The sequence below is a fragment of the Macaca mulatta genome, chromosome 4, assembly GCF_049350105.2.
Source record: "Macaca mulatta isolate MMU2019108-1 chromosome 4, T2T-MMU8v2.0, whole genome shotgun sequence".
NCBI classification, from domain to species: domain Eukaryota; kingdom Metazoa; phylum Chordata; class Mammalia; order Primates; family Cercopithecidae; genus Macaca; species Macaca mulatta.
The window spans coordinates 33,930,001-33,950,466 of record NC_133409.1 but is presented as its reverse complement, the minus strand read 5'-3'; the positions used below and the strand labels follow the sequence as shown (position 1 = coordinate 33,950,466).

The following is a 20,466-nucleotide window of genomic DNA, read 5'->3' as shown; positions in this document are numbered from 1 at the left end:
GGACATGCACGCACATGAATTATCTAACATATTGTAGAGGCCTTGTGAGTGGTTTTTAAAACATATCTTTTTGCCTGAAATAGGAAGGACTTTGGTGGTATCTAAAAAGAAACAAAGAAAAATGAAAACAGATGCCAATCAAATCGCCCCATGTGAGTTATCTATATTTTATCCTTAGAATTTACATCTTAAATGGGCATTTTAATCTTATGTAGTGTAATTCTCATCCAAAAAGACCTTCCATCCAGAAAAGTTCTGACTAAGCCAAGAAATACGCATTCCTTATCCAAAGCTTAAATACTGCTCAACTCTTACTGGAATATCCTTAGAGGTGGAAAAATAAAAACTCAAGAAGCAAGATAATTTAAAGTAGCCTTACTTTCTAAGATATTTTATTTATTATCTAGCTGATATTCATAGTGATAACTCATATCTGTCCATACTGTGTTTCAGTATTTGTAGAAATTTATATCTTATACAAATATTCATTCATACTATAAAAGGATCAGGGGGAAAAAGTACACATAAAATGTTTTAAAAGGCAACACTCTTGGTCTGTCCAAAAAGAGCTGCTTCTTCATCCAATTTTTGAGTGCCTACCATATGTCACACTAGAAGCTGGAGATAAAGCAATAGAAACAATGAAAGGCAAAAAGTCCTAGCATTATATAACATACTTTACTAATTTATAACTGTTAAAGAGCTAAAGATCTTAGAAGAGGAACTAGTTGATTAAATACCCTTCTAGTTCTCTGCCATAGCAATTGCTCTTGAGGTTTATCTGAAATATGATTGGATTGGTCTTCTAACTCATTATATAACTGAAAATCATAAACAGGACATATTCATTACATACAGGAATCCAATTTTGACCTCCTCTATGGAATTACGTTCAGAAGAGCCTGAACACAGCCATGTGTTAATTCAAAATAAAAAAAAAATATTTATGTATCTCCTCAACTCTGGAGATGAAGATTCTTTTAGAACAGAATTTATATTCCAACAGTCTGGGGAGACAAACAACAAAGAAGAAAAATAAATAAACAAGGGTATTCAAGATAAACATTTATTTAATTGTTCAAAGTAATTACAACAGGGAGTTGAGTGCCTGACAGAAACTAATTTAAAGTGGTCCTCTGGAAAGGCCTCTCTAAGAGGTGACATTTGACATGAGATTGGAACACTGAGAAGGAGACAGCCATCGGGGATCTAATGGAACAATGTTATGGACAGAGGAACAGCAAGGACAAAGCCCTTGAAATGGAAAAAAAAAAAAGTCTTTACTGTTGCTGGAAAATAACAGAAAAAGAGAATAATTTGAAATCAAAGAAAAATACAAGAGCTGTCATGAATAGCCTTAAAATCTAATGAATTTAGAATTTATTCTTATAATAGAAAAGCATTGAAAGGTTTTAAGCAGAGGAAAGATCTAATCTGATTTACTATTTTCAGAGTTCACTTTGCCTATTGCATGGAAAATTGTAAAATGGAAAAGAGAAAAGAAGGGAGAGCACCTGGGAGGCTGCTGAAGTTGCCTTGGCAAAAAAAGGCAGTACTGTGGTCTAGAAGGCAATAAGGACAAAAAGATGTGGATATTTATGGAATAAACTCTGGTGGTATAGATGACAGACATGCTGATTATTTCAATCTGGGAGGTGAAGGAAAGAGAGAAGTTAATAGTAACTTCTAGATGTCAAATTTGATTCAAGGGGTGAATGATGGTACCATTTTCTGAGTTGGGAAAAGCTGATGGGAGAAGAGTGGAGGAAATGCAGAGTACCTATGTTCAATCCTGGCAAATGTTCTCTTTGAAGGACCTAGGAGACAACTAAGCAAAGACATCAAATAAATAGGCAATTCTATTACCATCCATAACCAGGATATGGCAACTTAGACCAGCCTATGACCACCTCTAATCACACTAAAACTATGGCCAACAAGCCCAGTTTCTAGATCTTTTAAGTTAAAACTCCTGTTGTCCATGCTGAAAACACCACCGACTATAAAGTCTTTGAATGATGATTCCATCCTCTTCTGAACACAAAAACACTTAATTTCATTTAATCTTTAAAAAGGCACTACTATTGTCATTCTTTTAAAGGTGAGATTATCAGGTTTAAAGAAGTTACATAATTCGCTCAACAGCACTATTTCAACAGCACTCAGCCAGCAAGGTGTGAATCTAGGACTCAAACTCTCGATGTCTAACTTCAAAAGTGCTGCGCTGCTTTGTGCCCACACCGCTGGACTTCTGATGCAGTCACAGCTCTAGCACTACAGCTCCTGTTAACCAGTAACTGGCCAATAGGATTTCCATTGCAATCCAGTTTCAAAAAGGGGACCAACTGGATGATATTCTCTACTCTGGGAGTTTACCATAAGCAGAATTATAAGATATTTGATCAACAAATAGGTAAGATACTCCCTCTTTTTGCTTATTTATTTCCTTATGTAAAGAAAAGGTATAACAACAAAACAGTCATTTTTGTAGTACTTCAGTTCCAGCTGTGGCTTTGGGGATATCCTGGGCCAATTAATGATTAAGTTAATAACTTTAACTATCCCTTTGCCATCACTTGTCATATATCCATTAATTAACCAGGAAAAGCCCTGGGCCTTGACTATTTTTGCTTTAACACTGCACACAACAACAAAGAGAAAAAAAAAAGCACACTCTTACCAATTAATAATTCTAGGAGTGCTACAAACCCTTAAATATGACTCAAAAAATTCACGCGTACCTGACACAGTTAAGAATTTATTCATTGCTATCTCCAAGGATTCTTTTAAAAAAAATGTTCACAGACTCTTCTGATATATCAGGATATAGTGCTGAATGTAAATGGTAAATATTGTTTAAATGTTAATCTTTTCATAGGAAACCTCACAAAAGAGGGAAACAAAATCACCTCTGCAGTATGTCACTAAAGGAAGCCCTTTACTTACTAATTTGTGCTCTTTCAGGGTTCAGGTCACATGCTGCCATGGGTAGGTGAATGGGCCACAAAGAAAAACCACCTAGGTCCAAATCTTGGTCTCTACTGGTTCACTGGTTGTTTGACTTTTGGAAAGTTACTTAACATTTTGTATTTCAGTTTTCTCTTCTGTTAAATGAGATTAATAGTGTCTACCTTTGATAAATTAAGGCATGAGACATGCTTACAGCAGTGCTGGCCCATAGTTAAGTATTCCATAGATGTTAACTAGTTTTATTTCACTATTTCTCACCAAGCAGATCTGAAAACTTAATACAGTCCTAAACTGTCAAGAAGGAAGGTCAGCGGATAAATTAATTTGCATTAAAGTGAATAATAACAGCACAGCAAACATTTTAGAAAAGAATAGCCTGTAAGGGCAATGTTTTATCCAAAGGAATAAATAAATAATGATAAAATTTCAGATCCTAGGTGAATGAGGAACTTTAGAATAACGTTTTCTCAGCGCCACTTCTGGTAGCACCACATCAGGAACTCAACGGAGAAAATCAGTCCCTAAAAGTTGAATGAAAAATATTTTATCAAAGCTTGAGAAAGAGAATAAAGAGAATTGAAAAGGTATTTTTGCAGAATTTTAAAACATACCATTATCTACATATAAAGTGTATCTATAGCTATTTACAAAAGCAATAAAGATGGGACACACCAATTAACTCTTTCTATGTTACTGGAAGTGTATGGGAGAAAAAAAAAAAAGAGAGAGAGAAGAAGGGTGAAGGCATGTTATTCCACAGGACCAGGACATGGATTCCAAAGTAAACTGCTCCCTTTGTCTAACATTGAACACTTCCTAACAAAGAAATACATAAAAAGTCTGTTAAATACAAAATCTGACATATGCAAAGCCAGTCTAATTTTAAAAGATAAATTACATTAGATAAGGAGAGGGCATATTGGGCTGGAAACACATAAACCTCAAAAATTTAGTCATTTAAATTGTGATACTAAAAAGTTCTGAGCAATTTGTCCACTTAATCTGGAAATATCTTATTAACAGTCATGTTCAGACCCAGCAGTGTTTGATAAGCAAAATATCTATACATCTAAAATCAGAGCAGTATGAGGCCCTTGAAGAGTGAAAAAGTTGGTCAAAGGATGGATCCTTGAGTCTCTGGACATCTCCCAACAAATAAGAAAAAGAAACCAGATCCATCATTTGACACACATATAATGGTATTAGAAGGGCACAGAGAAAAGATTCACGTTTTAGGTTCTCAACATTACAAAACCTTTTAAATGCTTTAGAAATCACAAAACTTCAAAGGCTAGAAATAAATGAAGGAAATTCCAAATTTTGAGAAATATGATATCCAGTGCTTCTAACAATAATTCTTTCTATGAAAAGTACAAAGACCCCTCCTGATGTGAGTTCAGGAGCTCAGCAAGGAATAAAAATCTCCTCTGCTAATATTCAGAATTACCGATATTAGCATGTTTCCTTTGTACTAAGCCTTGCTCATGAGTTCACGGAGTCTCGCTCTGTCGCCCAGGCTGGAGTGCAGTGGCGCGATCTCTGCTCACTGCAAGCTCCGCCTCCCGGGTTCACATCATTCTCCTGCCTCAGCCTCCCAAGTATCTGGAACTACAGGCGCCCGCCACCACGCCCAGCTAATTTTTGTATTTTTTTTTTCTAGTAGAGACGGGGTTTCACCGTGTTAGCCAGGATGGTCTCGATCTCCTGACCCCGCCTTGGCCTCCCAAACTGCTGGAATTACAGGCGTGAGCCACCGGGCCCGGCCATGAGTTCACTTGCCTTGGCCTCCCAAACTGCTGGAATTACAGGCGTGAGCCACCGGGCCCGGCCATGAGTTCACTTTTAAAATCTGTTAAGAATAACATCATATGTCCAACTGTGGGTAAGTACACTATCTCTACTCTAGTTTGAGCAAGTGAACGGAAAGAAAGAAGGGCAGGTGATATGGAGAGATTTTGATTTCTGTATGTATGTCTGGCTGGTTTTAACCCTTCCTGCTTTTTCCACTTAAGAGTCTCTTCTGGATTTCTTCCCCCTTAAAAATAAATGGTATCACTCACCTAGACTAGACCTGAGGTAAAAACGGAAGTGGTTTTGGCTTTTTCTGATTGCAAAATTTACCTTCATATGGCTATAGATTTTGTAGAATTGGTGAAGAGGCAGGCAGTGAGGAACTTAACTATAGTCTAACCCTGTAGAGCTCAGAGGAAGATCTGCTATCCATAGGTACACAAGTGCAAAAATGCTTTCAGTAATGAGATTTAATTATTAGCTGCCTTTTCATTGTGTTGACATGTGCACTGATGGTGCAAAAGTAATAGTCGTGGGAAACACTGATGGTATATTAGCACAAATCAAGGCAGGGGTACTAAATCATGCTAGTGGTCAGTTTACTTTTCACCACCACACACCCCCAGAAGAAAAAAACAACTAGTTTCACAGATGAATGTACCTGATAAAGTAGTAACAATGATTAAATTTATTAAATCTTTACCCTTGGGTACATCTTTTTAACATTAATTGTATACTGAAGCATGATGGTTGATTTGAGGAAAAGCATTTGTACAACTGTTTTCAGCTGCAAGCTAAACTAGCCACTTTTTTCGTGGAATACCCTATGTACTACACAAAGTACCTGACTATGGTTTTTAAGACTCAGTTGTTTGATAAACACTTTCTTAAAAATGATAAAGTAACTGTAGTTCAAGAAAAATAACAAAATTTGTCAATAACTACATGAACTTACAAAGGAAAATAAAAATTCTGAAAAACTTGTCTCTATCACTGTGAGATTAACAGCTTCTAATATTTAGGGACTTTTCTGATGAGATCAATAGTGATAAAAAATGTGATTTAAAAAAATATTTTACAAGAAAATCTGTCAACTTGTGAGTGATCTGCATAACTAGTAAATCAGTATCTTCCAAATGATCTATGAATGATGCTATAACATCACACTTGGGTAAAATTCTTTCCAAGTGCAAGATAGATCAGTGCATTTTAATATAAAAGAGTACAAAAATATCATTGATACAGTTTCAGATACCACACTGCAGCCAATCATTTTGAAAACTACCACTTACTGAGTTTTGATATAGAATCAAAGAATATTTACAGCTATCTTAAAAGGCACTGAAAGCCTCCTCTTTTTTCCAACAGCATATCTATACTTGTTGTTATATATTTCTTAATATGCTTAAACCAAAGTAATTTAAACTAAAATAACATGTAATAATTTGAATGCAGAGGCAGAAATGAGAATCCAGTTCTCTTCTATTAAACCAGACATGAAGAGTTTTATTTTGGATATAAAATTATTTTTCATAAAGCTATGTTCTTTTTGTCAATATGCAATTGTTTTATTACTTTTTTAAAAAATTAATTAGCAAACATTTTTAAATTTTCCAATTTTAATTTTAATACAATCAAATAGTAGATATACCATAAATCAAAGCTTTGATTATTTTTAAGAGGATAAAGGAATCTTGACACAAAATGTTTCAGAACCCCTGGACTATTTTTATGATAGTTTTATAGTTTCACTAAATACTTACTATTTGCTATTTGTTTGTAGGAAACCGATGTACATTTTCAGATATCACATTTTCTTCTTATGCAATAGTATGTATATGTTTACTAAAAAAATAATTTGTGCCATGTTTGAAAGCTATGTGTCATGGGTCCTTGAAAACAGGAGAACTAAGTATATTAATACAAAACATTTTAAATAACATTATTAATAAATATATGTATATTAATAATATTATTAATTAATAATTAATGGTTAAGAGCCACTGGGGGGAAAACAAACAAAGAAAGGGAGTGGAGCAAACTTCATAACCAATGATGCCTAAGGCCAACTCTGTCATTTATTACAATAACAAATAGTATTAATAATGGTATTTTTATGGTCTGCCTTATTTAACCCTTATAACAACCCCATGAAATAGATTCGAACATTATATTGTCATTTTTTAGATGGAAAATTGAATTTCAGAATAGTTAAATGACTTATCCATGTTTAAGGTAATCTCTTTAGGAAGAGCTAGAGGGAAAATTTATATTCTGTAATTCCAATTACAAATCCAGTGACTTTTCTAATGTATCAGAATGAAAAAATGAATAGTTGCACATTATGTGTTAGGCAAGATTGAAACTTTGAAGGTAAAAGGGCCTATAAGAAGTGTTTTGTCTGAAATATTTTCAAAATCCAGTGTTCCCAAGTTTAGAAAAGCAGTTTTCTCTAGAGATTTGTTAGAGTGTTACATGATTTTCTGAAGTAGGTTTTTTTGGTTTTGTTTTTTGGTGGTTTATTTTAATAGTAGATTTAACACAAAATGGACACACTAAAAATTTAATACACAAGTAGACACACTAAAAATCCTCCCTATCCAGAGTTGTATTAAATAATGTATTCCAAGAATTTTTTTTCACTGTAGTAATTAGGGAGAGTCCGAATAAAGACAATCTATATTGACAGCTTTTCTGGACTCCAATAGACTTTTCACTGAAGGCCATGCTGAAATTAACTTACATTGTGTGTCAAACATGTCAAATTGTCATCTCTACCCAAGCAGGTGTCAAGAAAAACATATACTTCATAGACTAAGAATAATAACTAACCTTTATGAAATGCTTACTATATGCCATATATTTATCTAAAGATATTATATGTATTAAAGAAGTTTTTAAAAAATAGTTTATCAACAAAATAAATACATAGTTAACAATGAGATTCCTAGAAAAAATGTTTATTGTATCACATTTTAAGTATGAGTAACTACAAATTAGTGCAAAAATTTCCATCATGTTGCCTGTTTTAAATCACTTCTCACACAGAGCTACTAACGTAGCTGTTGGCTAATTATAGGAACTTGTGTTTCTTCTTATCTCTGTTACTGACTTGCTGTGTAACCTCGACAGAATTATTCAATCTCTTGGCAATGAGATAAATAGTTTGCCATCTATAGTCTCTTAGGTTCTACTCAAAGAAATTTTTAGAATATTTTGCTGTTTTTAAGCAAAAACGCTATGTTATATGCAAAGCAAATATCATTTTTTTAGTTTTATGCTCATAAAATAAATAAGAAAAGAGCTAGCATTTACTGATTATCTGGCAAGCATTTTCACATTTATTATCTAACCTAAACCTATTTTACAAATAGAAGATTTAACTCTGTTGATTCAGGCTTTTGATCTGAGTAAAGTGGTGACTTGGCTATGAATCCAATTCTAGCTTTCTCCCAAGTCCATACATTTTCTATGATTCAAAGTTACCTCCAAAGCAGAGTACTGTATGTGGAAACTGAAGGTATAAAGAGGTATGTATTAATAAGAGTTTTTATTGTAGGCTAAGCTATAAAGTTGAGAATAAAAAAATACTGCAGCGCAAATTCTAATTAGAACAGAATTCAAACACTTGTGTTTTCAAGTATATACGCAAATTCCTTCCTTCACAAACACCCTCAACTGAATTTGGTATACCACATGATATTGGAGAAGAGTGTTTCTTTCAGCCAGAGAATATCATGTTAGGTTGTCAGGTTTAATTCCTTTTTTGAGGCATTTTGAAAATGAACATTTATTGAGGCTATACTAGATGTTTCATGTTTTATATTCAGTGTTTTACATATACACCATGACAAACCAATGAGACAAGGTAGCTCACTGAAATGACAATTGCACTGCTTCATGTTCTCTTTCAAACTTTCAGCTTCATCCAGTAATTGAAAATTGCATAGAAGGCAATAAGCCAGGAAATTGTGTCAACTAGCATACGTAGGCATTTGAAAAACTACATTTGATGCAGCAAACTCTACTAACTCTATTTCTTCTATAGAATAGGACCTTCTAAGTTACAAGTCACTCGAAAGGGATTACACCTTGGAATTTTAACAGTATAGCTACTGGATGGAATATTATAATTGTCTCATTTATAATTTATTCTTTGGTCCATAATCCTTTGTCAGGGCAATGAGACTTTTCTAGAAATTCAATTTTTAGATTTTCTTATTCAAAGATTTTGATAAACAAAATCTAATACCTTAAGAAAACAAAAATCAAACAGACAACATACTAAATATACAGATTAGGTCCTGTGAGTGCTAGGCTGTAAATGGTACATGTGTACTGGTGCTGCAATTACATACATACACAAACACACCCTCTCAAAATCTGGGAGATTAGAAAAACTTTGCCTTAACTGAGTTCAACTTCAAATGAAAGTCTTTGAATGTTTTTATGAAGATGCCAAGGCTTTTCATCTTTTCAGAAGGACTTTTGAGATTAACCTTGCTCTGATTCTTAGGTATATCTGTTTGGTTCTTGTTCTTTTCATTCACTGACATTTACACATTGACTATTTTTAAAGATTTCATTATACAGTATAATAAATACCATTGTATTTCTAGCTTGCTGCAGTAACTTCTGTAAAGTGACTTCAGAAAAGCCAATAAAGAATCATTAATATTTTCTTATAGCCTAGTGTCCAGTAATCAAAGTTCTAAGAATGTAAAGACTAAAATGTGATGAATGCATTTGAATTAATGCATAGTTTTAAGTAATACACATGTGTGTATATGTCTACATAGTAATAAGCAGCGTGTGTGCGTGTGTGTGTGTGTGTGTATATATTTAAATGAAAAAAAATCTTCAAGACTAAACATTTTATTTTTTGTTCTTCCATAATACCAAATGAATCTCTGATTATGATAGACTAACATAACTCAGAAATGGATATATATTTTTTTTCCTCAGGGTGTTTTATAAAAGATAAATATATAAAAGTCCAATTTCTAACTCTAAAACAAGCATTGGAATTTTTATTTGTCCTTGACAAGTTGCTGGGCATATTTTCCTTCTACAAAATGAGGATAATTATATTAATCTACTGAACAGCTCTGCTACGTAAGTAAATGTGTTAATGCTCACAATGCAACTACATATTATTATACCAATCGAAACCATCTAACACTCAGGACACAGCTAAATGAAGAGCCTTGGGAAGGTACACAGTTCGGGGGTCAGTTGAGTGGACTACACATGCGGAGACATACTTAACATTGCACAAGGTACATTTCCTAAGTGTCAGGCACTAAACAGCTCCTGAGGTTTTCATCATCAGCAATTTGCATAGATTAACTTGTTATTTGAACTAGATTAGGCATGTCACAGAGGATAATATTATGAATAATAACCCATTAATAGGCAATCTTCAATGATATTGTCATGTGTCCAAATAAAAGCCAAATAGCATAAAGTTCCCATATTAAGATCCACACTCAAGATTACTTAGGAGAAAAACATTTTTAAACCCATATTATACATCTTTGACAAGCAAATGTCTTTAGCTTTAACTCACCCTGAAAGTATGTCCCAAATTATCTTTAGATAGTAATTACCTGTGGCTTTTAATAAGGAAAATTTAAGTAACGTTTTGCCTTACTATCTTCCTGAATGTTACATTTGCTAGAATTTTAATTACCATATTTTATTCACAGGAAGAACACTAAAGGAAAAGGAAAATAAAGGGAGGAAGGAAGAAAGGAAGGGAGAAAGAGAAGGGAGAGAGAGGGAAAAGCTATCCAATTTTTTCACCTTTTTGTTCTAAATGACAGAATTAAATTAGGCCAAAATTGCATACTATAGTCCAAAAGGTTATTGTTAAAACTTACAGTGATTCTTAAAACAGTCACAAAAATGGAAACGGAGCATAGAATAAGTTTCTGAATGTAAAAGAGATAGCATTTCAAAGTTCATATCATAAAATACGTCATCAGAGCAATACATCACTATGTCATTTTCAACAATTGTGTCCGAACTTTACTGTTTGATATTGAAATAGAAAATAAAAAAGGGAACTCCAAAGTTCCTGTATGTCCATGTGGGATTGTGAATAATTCATTTTTGTTTTAAAGTGCATACTATTTAAAATTACCTTTTAAAATCTATGTCATATTTCTAAGTACACTGGAGCAAAATTTTTAAAAGCTGCGGAAGTTCCCGGCACACAAGTTGTTTTTGAGGTACTGATATATTTTGAATAATGGAATAGCACTGAGTTGCCAAAGGGAAGAAAAGAAGTGTTACAAAGACGCATCTGAGCTTCACCATGATAAGATAAGATAGGATGATTGAAGTGGAATGCTCTTGAATGTAGAATCATTTAAATGTGTTGTATCAGTGGGATGTTTGGGACAAGAGATGAATCTAAAATAATTCTATGCTTGGACTGTTGGTCTAGTCCCATGGATTAGTGCGTGTTAGAGAGAGAGAAAAAAAACATAACAGTGATTTTATTCGTTTATTTAACTCTGTTAAAACTCACCAATGCCTCCCTGTCTCACTCAGACTAAAAGGCAAAATCTTTACAATTAAGGTCAACAATGCTATGTGTTCCAGTTTCCCGTTTCTCCTCTGAGCCTTCTCGCCGTGCTCCGAGCTTAGATCCTCAGAGGCCTGCTCCCTGTAGAGAGGGTACTTTTCTCCCGATAACTGCACGAATCACTCCCACGTCACCTTCAAGTGTTTGCCCAAGTGAGATCCTCTCAAAGTGGTCAACTTTTACCAACTATTTAAAATAGTCATCAACCTCCCTCCATTCCTAGAACTCCTGACTGTCCTTACCCCGCTGTATTTGTTTGTCCAGGGCATTTATCATCAACTACATTCTATACAATATAGGTGTTCTTATGTTACTTCATTATATATTCATCATAGTCCTGTCTCCTCATCTCCATCCCAACTAAATATTAGTTCCACAAGAGCAGGAATTTTTTTGTCTGTTTTACTCAGTGTAAACATTCATTCATTTACCACATTCTAATGCATATAGGCCCAACCCCACCAATTTCCTTCACAAATTCTGACCTCTAAATTCAGTCTTAACAATGGGGAAAGCCTAGAATTAGTTTTATTTCTATCTGCTTGACATATACTAAGCCTGGAAAATCTACTTGTATCTTTCTCTAAACTCTATCTTGTTTTCTCATTCACTGCAACTGAGCTTCTGCCTAAATTCCTGTTTAGCTCTCGAGTTTCAAGTTGCAACTATAAACAAATCCTAAACCCGAATCTTCTAGATTAGAAGTTAAACCACTTGTGCAACCACTTACAATAATTATTTACAATAATTTCTTCCTGATCTTTTTCACATGGTTTCTAGATGCTAAATAAGGCCCTACTGCAAACTGGACAGATGATAAGTTGCAACTCTTTAAATTTTTGTTTTGTTTTGTTTTTTATGAGATAGAGTCTCCCTCTGTTGCCCAGGCTGGAGTGCAGTGACACGATCTCGGCTCACTGCAACCTCTGTCTCCAGGGTTCAAGTGATTCTCCTGCCTCCGCCTCCTGAGTAGCTGGGATTACAGGCACATGCCACCACGCCCAGCTAATTTTTGTATTTTTAGTTCAGACAAGGTTTCTGCTATGTTGGTTCAGATGGTCTTGAACTCCTGACCTCAGGTGATCCACCCACCTGGCCTCCCAAAGTGCTGCGATTACAGGAGTGAGCCACCTTGCCCAGCCCCCAGCATCTCTTGATATAGATTCAGTTCATTAGTTTGCATGAAATCCTAGGGCAGAAAAATCTTAAGATAGACCAGAAATCTGTATACGTTAATATGTGAAATATAACGTAATATGAAATTTATATTAATTTTATTAATTCTATCACATCTATAATATTTAGTGTTGAATGTATTCATATGAATATTTTGAATATGTTGAGATGCCATGCATTTTATCTGTTATGAATCATTTTTACTAAATGATAAGGTCAGTATATGGCAAACAAGCCAAAAAATTACATATGCAGCAAAGAAAAACATTTAAAAAATTAATTCCAGGTTTATGGCCACTATAAGTCCCCTGAAAACTTCTCAGGTAATTTCTAAAGTATTCTTGTGTGTTATAACACAAGATGTTTTAGAACTGTGCAATTGACGGCGATGTGGGAATTCCATGCTAAATATGTAAGTATTCTTGCCAAAAATGTGTGAGGATTGTCTCAAACATGTTTTTATTTTAAATCCCAGAAGGGATTTAAAAGCACATTTTTATATATTTAACATTTTCTTGACATTTTAAGAATTCAGAAATTTAAATACAAGTATGCACTCTAAAAACAATAGACTACAATATTAGAATCTTAGAATTGAAAAATGGCTAGACAGTTGATGGATCTTAACTTCCTCTCAGTAGAGGTATTCCCTCATAAAGCAGCCCTCACTAGTTGTACATCTGATCACTGCATGGTCATTTCCAGAAGCAAGTTGGTCAAATACAATCCAGCTATTTCTGAACAGCTCAAAATGGTGTGGGGAGAGAGTGAGGAGAGTAGCTGTTTTCTCCATATTATAAAATTCAAACCTGAATTTGGTGGTTTGTCATGTTCTTCTATGAATCCACGTTCAGCCTTTAGAATAGTCTCTCTTTAACATAACGACTCTTCAGAAAATTTGAGGACATTTCTTATGATTGCCTTCCCTAAATCTTTCCTTGTTCAGATGGAAAGGTTTTACTTGGGACATTCATCTTCTGAAAATCTCAGACTCTTAACCATTCTGCTCTCCCCTCTCTGAATCTACACCCATTTGTCAATGAAATACCCAAATGTGTGTTAACCAACAGACCTATGTGCTTCTATGAGTTTTGTATAAAAGTGAGCTAACCTTTTTTGTCACTATATTATACTATATGTTCATATTGAACTTGCTGTAATTCAGAGTGGCCTTTCTCTTCCTGTCTTCATATTCATTCCTAAATATATAAAGGATATAACTAATTTCCAGAAGAACACAAATGGAGTTTTTTTAACATGTGGATATGAATAATAAAAGCAACTTCATGTAGGTGCCATTCATGGTCCAGGCTATAGAGACCTTTAAAATTTTTGAACTTGTTAGTAACCTGCTTAGCCACCTGTATCAATTTTGGACCACCCGCAGTTCTGATAAGCTTGGATTTTACATTTTCCATCAAGCCATTACCAAGATAGTTGAACATAAGAAAACCACTGTAGGACTGCTAGAGACTTCTTTCCAGATTGATCGTAACCCACTATGCAATATTCTTTGGAAACTATTTTTCAATCAGTTGCAATTTACCTAACGTTATGCTTCCATTTCCACATATTATTCACAAGAATATCACAAAAAATTTTAGACGCTGACTTGCTGAAATGCAGAATCATTTTGATTACATCATTCTCCTATTTCGTCAATTTTAAATATAGCTAAAGAATTTCCTTGGACTATCATTCTTGCTGAATCAATGCTATTCATACTACAATAGAGTATGCTATACAAACCACATAAGATTTCAAAGAAAAAGTAAAAAACAAACAAAAAGTCTGGTTATGTTTCTAACTCAATTACAACATCTCAAAATGGTTGATTCATGTCAAAAATTCTTAATAAATTGGCATCGAATAGAACTTCTACACAATTAGCGCTTCCCTAGAAAGGTCAGTGCTGGTATAATCAAAAACAGAAAAGTTTATCTTAGCCAGGCAACCCCTTCTTCAGTCATACTCATATCCCATGATTTTCACAGAGGGCTTGCTTCAATAGAACAACACTGAAAAGAAAACATGGCCTAAAAAATTAATGGAAAGAAACCTTGGAACCATAAAAAAGAAAATTCAGCACAAACAATACCAGAAGTGTTTTAGTTGTTGAAAATGAAGTTATCTTATGTAAACTTAAATTACTACTACTGCAAGCCTATGTTCTAAATTTGTCCTTTGAGAATAATAATATCTGAAGGCGAATAAAGATCATGTACATAAGGCATTTTTAAATCATAAATCACTATCCAATTTTAAAGTTCCATGAATTTTACATACTTTTAACATTAACAGGTTTAAATCATTTATCCTTGAGCCATCCTCCAAATATATTGCAAATGGTCTATGACAAAGACAATAATGGATACTAGAATGCAGATTATAGCAGTCTATAGTAGATTGTATGTTGTAGTTATTTTGAATAAAATTCCTTATTGTATGTAGCATTTAAGTGGTATCTTGACAGAATGGTAGTATAAACCCTTCCTCTGGAATTCACTTCATCTTGTACCTGGGTCATAGAAATCAGAGTTGATATTACCTTATTTGAAAAGAGAGTAAATAAGAAGGGAGACGGAAAAAGAGAAATCCTATGCGTGCTCAGGATAATTCTCAGCAACAATTCACTTGATCCCTACACTGCATGCTTTGCGTTTCTACCCCATTCCAAGTGGACATAAGGATCGGTGCCCCTGGCCCCTCATTTCTCCCAGCTACCTAATATTATTAAAGTATTATGTCTTATTTAAACACATCTTGTAATTGAGCAAAGTTGAATAGTTGAAAGTAGCATTTTAAAAAATCAGTGGCCAGAGATACTCTCAAAATCACTCTCATAAATTCTATTCATTAAGTCACATTGGCCCCATTTTACCTCTCAGAGAAGCAAAAGCAAAAATAGAAGAAAAAAAGTTATATAGTGAATGCAAGGCCGTTTTTATTCCAAGAATTTTAATCAGGGAGTTATTATTATAGAAGGAGCCTGGGATATCTCTTTACTCCTTAAAAAAATAGTACTGCTAAAAATGCAAGATTATAAGAACAAATATCAGAACTATTGACTTAGCTAGAAGTTAACTGGAAGAAGGATAAGTATACTTCAAAACTTTAGCAGATTCAGCCTCATTAAAACTTTTAAAAGCTTCTAACCTCCAGATTTTGTACTCTTAGGTTAAACATTTTGATATTTAAAACAGAATAATAAATATTTCTTAACTTTTTTTACTTTGATACAGGTTTTCCAACTTAAAGAATTGTTTGCTGAAATACTGTGTTACAAAGCATGTTTTAGAATGCTGCACATGTACTTCCTGTAAAATTCATGAAAATAAAATAACTCTTCAAAGACTCCCAAAAGTTTCAGAAATGAGAGAGATATATACATAAATACTAAGAGGCTCTGAGGAGAATAAGTTATTTAAGTTACATTAAATACAGCCATCTTCCAAAGTCCCCCAAATTGAATATCTCGTCACTGTGGCCTTAAAGTACACATGACATAGAAGTCTCCTCTGTGTTTAAACAAAAGGAGAAATTTTCCGATTTCACAGCAATAAAATAGGATATGAAGATAAGATGTGGGCTTGAAAAAGGTGAGGCTGGAGGCGCCATTGCCATGAAAGAAAAAAAAACACATAACCTCTTTAGAAATCCTGTTTTAAAAGTTGAAAACAAAGTTCTGTAAAATTTATACATATATGTGTGTGTGTATATATGTGTGTATGTGTGTGTGTGTGTGTGTGTAATTGTTTTATTAGATGCATCAGCTACCCTCCATATGAACCACACAGCTTGGGAAACCTTTCTCTGCAGGACAGAATCTGATTTGAAGAAATTCTTTTTTTTTTCCAATTGGAAAAAGTTTTTCTCTTGGAAAGATTTCAGAAATCAATTTACAGGATGTATCGTGATAGCAAGATCCCTTCGAAAAGAACGAACAATGAAAAGCACTACCCGTTCCCTTTGCAGGACTTAGGTAATTCCCCCTACACTACTCTCTCAGGGCATTGAACTTGAACTTGCTTCAAGTTCCTCTTGCCCCAAAGCGCACTCTCTGACGGCGAAGCAAGACGGCGGTCCCCAGACAGCAACTCTCGAAAGAATGGAAGAAGTGAGGGGTCTCCGTCCCGGCAAAGGATGCAACCCAAGCCCGTGCCTCAACTGTACCTCTTTGCTGATGTGCCTGTGGCCGCCGCTGCTGCTGCGGCCGCTGCGCCTGACCGCCCCTGAGGCCCCCGGAGAGCAGCAGGAGGAGGAGGACCCCGGCGGCTCCCGGCATCGTAGTGGCCCCGACCGGATCCACTTCTCAGGAGCCAGAGAAGTCGCTGCCGCCCAGTCCCCTGACCCTGGCTTGTGAGCTGAGCGAGCAGCAGCTGCTGGGGAAGAGGAGGAGACAGCCCCCTCTGGCTTTGGCCGGGCCGCCGCCTGAGGGTGGGGGAGAGAGAGGACACTCCTCCACTCTCGCCTTCCCCGGGCACGCGGCCCCAGGACGGCCCTCTATTAAAGGATCCTCCTTTCCTAGAGCGCTCCTTCCCTCTGAGACCGGATCATTCCTAGCTTGACCTAGTATCTGAACTTCTTTTAAATTAAAGAAAGTAATTGACATGAAAGCACTTTGAAATCTGTAAAATCCCTACACATGGAAAACATTATTTCTGGGAAATGCAAACAGCCAGGAACTTTTACCTCTTGAGAAAGGCCTGGCAAAACTGTGCACAGCCACTGGGTACCTAGAAGATCCAAGACGTGCCCAAGGCCAGGGTGTCTGAGAAGTTGCTAGTCGAGGGAAGGTGCCTCTGGGGACACTGCAGGCCGGGGAACTTACTGCTAGGTAGGCTGCTGGGAGGACAGTAAAGGGAGTGCAAGAAAAAACAACCCCCCTCCCCCCCCTCCCCCCAGCGTCTCTGAAATGTTCCTGACCGAAGTAATGGTTACAATGAAGGCTTTCAGTTCAGTTAGGAGACATTTACTTAAAGGTAAAGACCTTTGCAATGGTTTCCTTCCAGACTCACAATTTCATCTCTACCAGTCCTGGTTTCTCCTCTTTAACTCAGCAGAACTACTGCCATGCCTAGTTTTTGTTGTTGTTTGTTCGTTTGTGTTTTACGGCCTAAGTCAGTGGTTCTCGTAAGGTTTGAAACAACTCCTTAATGGATTTTGTGAATTGCAGAAGGATGTCTTTTGGTTTACTCCGGGAACGGCGGTTACTGCAGGCCTTAGTATACTGTGGGGTCAGGGTGCGAGCTGTCCCTCAGTGGTCAGGACAATCCTACAACATATTTTGTCCTTGGACTTCTGAATGGGTCACTGGTCATTCATGTAATAAGTAAACAAACAAACAAAACAACAAAACCTTGCATTATATTTGAAACCTAATTTAAGTTTGTTTCCACATCAAAAATTTTTATGTTGTTTTTGTTTTCTAGGATACATCTACTATATAAATTGAGAAGATAATTTACTTTGCGTTTTTGGACTTTTTTTTTGATGTGCTTTCGGAGAAGCACATCACTGATGACAAGCTTGCCCATGGTATTTGAGTCACCAGCACAATATCAACACCCCATCGATTATATTGGGGTCATCTAAGAATAGGTGCAAACTTCTATTTTATTTTGTCTCCTAAGGTAGTTTTACCCAAGAATTTATATACTGAAACACATACTGTCTTCTACAAATAGTTTTCTCTTTTTTATTTTATCATTAAGATGTTGTATTGATTTATTTAAATACTATATTAAAGTTGAATTTTCTTTCAGTAAAATTAAGAGAGTATTGCTTCCAAGAGAACTGATCACTAGCCAAAGCCCATTCTTTAATATTATTCATGTTTTTTTAATTCTGTTAATATTATACCAGAAAGCTTTATAATCCTTTTACCTTACTGTGGAAATTTTCAAAATGTAGTCTGGCCCATGTCTGCATACTCACACATTATTTATTATTAATTATTGTTATAATAAACAATAATAAAACTTCTATTTGAGTGTTTATTATAATTGAAACACCAGTGTTTTTAATTTGGTCTAATTTTGCCTAAAATTGTTTTTCAGGTACATCTAATAACAAGGAGGCACCCTAAATTAACCTTCTAAACCTATTGCTAGGCTCAGAATGATTATATTTACTCAACAATATTATGACCTCAACTGAAATGAATAAAAAGGAAAATCAGAATGATGCAGCTGCTAACTCTAATTATAGAATGAAAATATACCATGTTCCCTCTATCCCCTTCTTCTTTACATTTTCCCAGGATTTTATAATCAATATTTGTACCTGCTTTTCTGCAGTCACTCCAGTTGCCTGAGCTCCTATTTTACATGAAAATGCCTTGAGAATAAGACTATGATCTCCACTGTCAACTCTGCTTGTTTGATTCAGCACATAGAAAAAATTCTTAAATATTTAACCCAAATTAAAATGAACCAGTATATTTAGAGTTATATTTTTTTCAAATAAACCAAAAAAGGTACAATGTACACACAATAAATATGCTCGTTTGGAACATTTTTTAAATGTAAATACTCATCTGACAAAGTATGCAATATATAATCTATTTCTATAATCTCAAAAAGTTTTCTTTCTGATCTTTTGCAATAAATCCCCAAACCTCCATTCCCAGAAAAAGACAACTGCTGATCTAATTTTGTCAACATAGATTATAACTATTCTCATATTTCATGTAAATACAGTAATAAAATAGTAATCTTTTGTGTCTGGCTTCTTCCACTTTGCAACATGTTATGGAGGTATAGTCATGCTGCTTATATCAGTAGTACATTCCTTTTCATTGCTGAATATTCTCATTCTACTAGTTCTCATTCTATCTCATTCTAATAGTATCTATCATTCTACATCATATGGATATATCACAATTTTTTAATACATTCAACTATTAAAGTACATTTGGGTTGTTCTAGTTTGGGGCTATGAAGAATAAAATTGCTGTGATTATTTAAACACAGTGTTTACATGGACATGTTTATATTTCCCTATTCCTATCAGTTCTTAGGAGTTATATTATCAGGTATGTAATTAGCACTCTACAAAACTGTGGAACTGTTTTCCAATGTTGTTGTATAATTTTACATTCCTCCCACAGCAACATATAGGAGTTCCAGATGCTCTATGGCTTTATTAACATCTAATAGTGTTACATTTTAGCCACTCTAGTGCTTGTGTGGTGATATCTCAATGGCATTGTCATTTGCACTTCTTTGATGATGCTGAACATATTTTCATGTGCTTAGTGATCATTTGTATATCTTCTTTTGTGAAATTCTTCTTCAAATCTTTGCTCATTTTGCTTTGTTTGCCTGATTATTAATAAGATTTAAATACATATTCTAGAGAAAAGACCTTGTCAAGTACATTTACTATAATATGTATTGTTCTCAATTTGTGACTTGACTTTCCATTTTGAGTGCTTTCAGAGAGCAGAAGTGTTTAATTCTGATTGAATACAATTAAATCATTCATTTGTGCTTAATATTTTTGTCCCTTTCAGAAATCATTGTTTGCACCAAAGTTGTGGACATTATCTTCTTTATTTTTTTCCTAGAGATTTTATAGTCTTAGTTTCTACAGTTGGGTCTATAATTTATTTCCAGCAAATTTTGGTGTTTGCTTTGAAGTAAAGGCTTAGGTAAGGGCTTTCTTTTTTCATGCAGATATCCATTCACTTCAGCATCATTTGTTGAGAAAGATATAATTTCCTCATCTAATTATCTTAGATCTTTTTTCAAAAGTCAATTGACCATGTGTGGGTCTATTTTTGGACTCTCTTTTCATTGACATATATATATCCATCCTTATTCCACTATCACAGTCTCTATTACTGTAGCTTTATAGTGAGTCTCAAAGTTAGGTAATGTTAATCCTACAATGTTGTTTTACAAAATCAAATTATCTTTACTATTTTAGGTTTT

The 20,466-nt window shown here is 34.7% G+C and overlaps 1 protein-coding gene across 1 annotated transcript in view; it reads right to left on the bottom strand.

Annotated features, from left to right (window-relative positions):
• LAMA2 (laminin subunit alpha 2) overlaps positions 1–17,123 on the bottom strand; it is a 611,116-nt gene extending 593,993 nt beyond the window's left edge. Inside the window, exon 1 of the mRNA XM_015137479.3 lies at positions 16,703–17,123. Within this exon, the coding sequence (XP_014992965.3) occupies positions 16,703–16,814 (112 nt within the window). The 5' untranslated portion in view covers positions 16,815–17,123. The remainder of the gene's footprint in view (positions 1–16,702) is intronic.
• Positions 17,124–20,466: the final 3,343 nt, after the last annotated feature.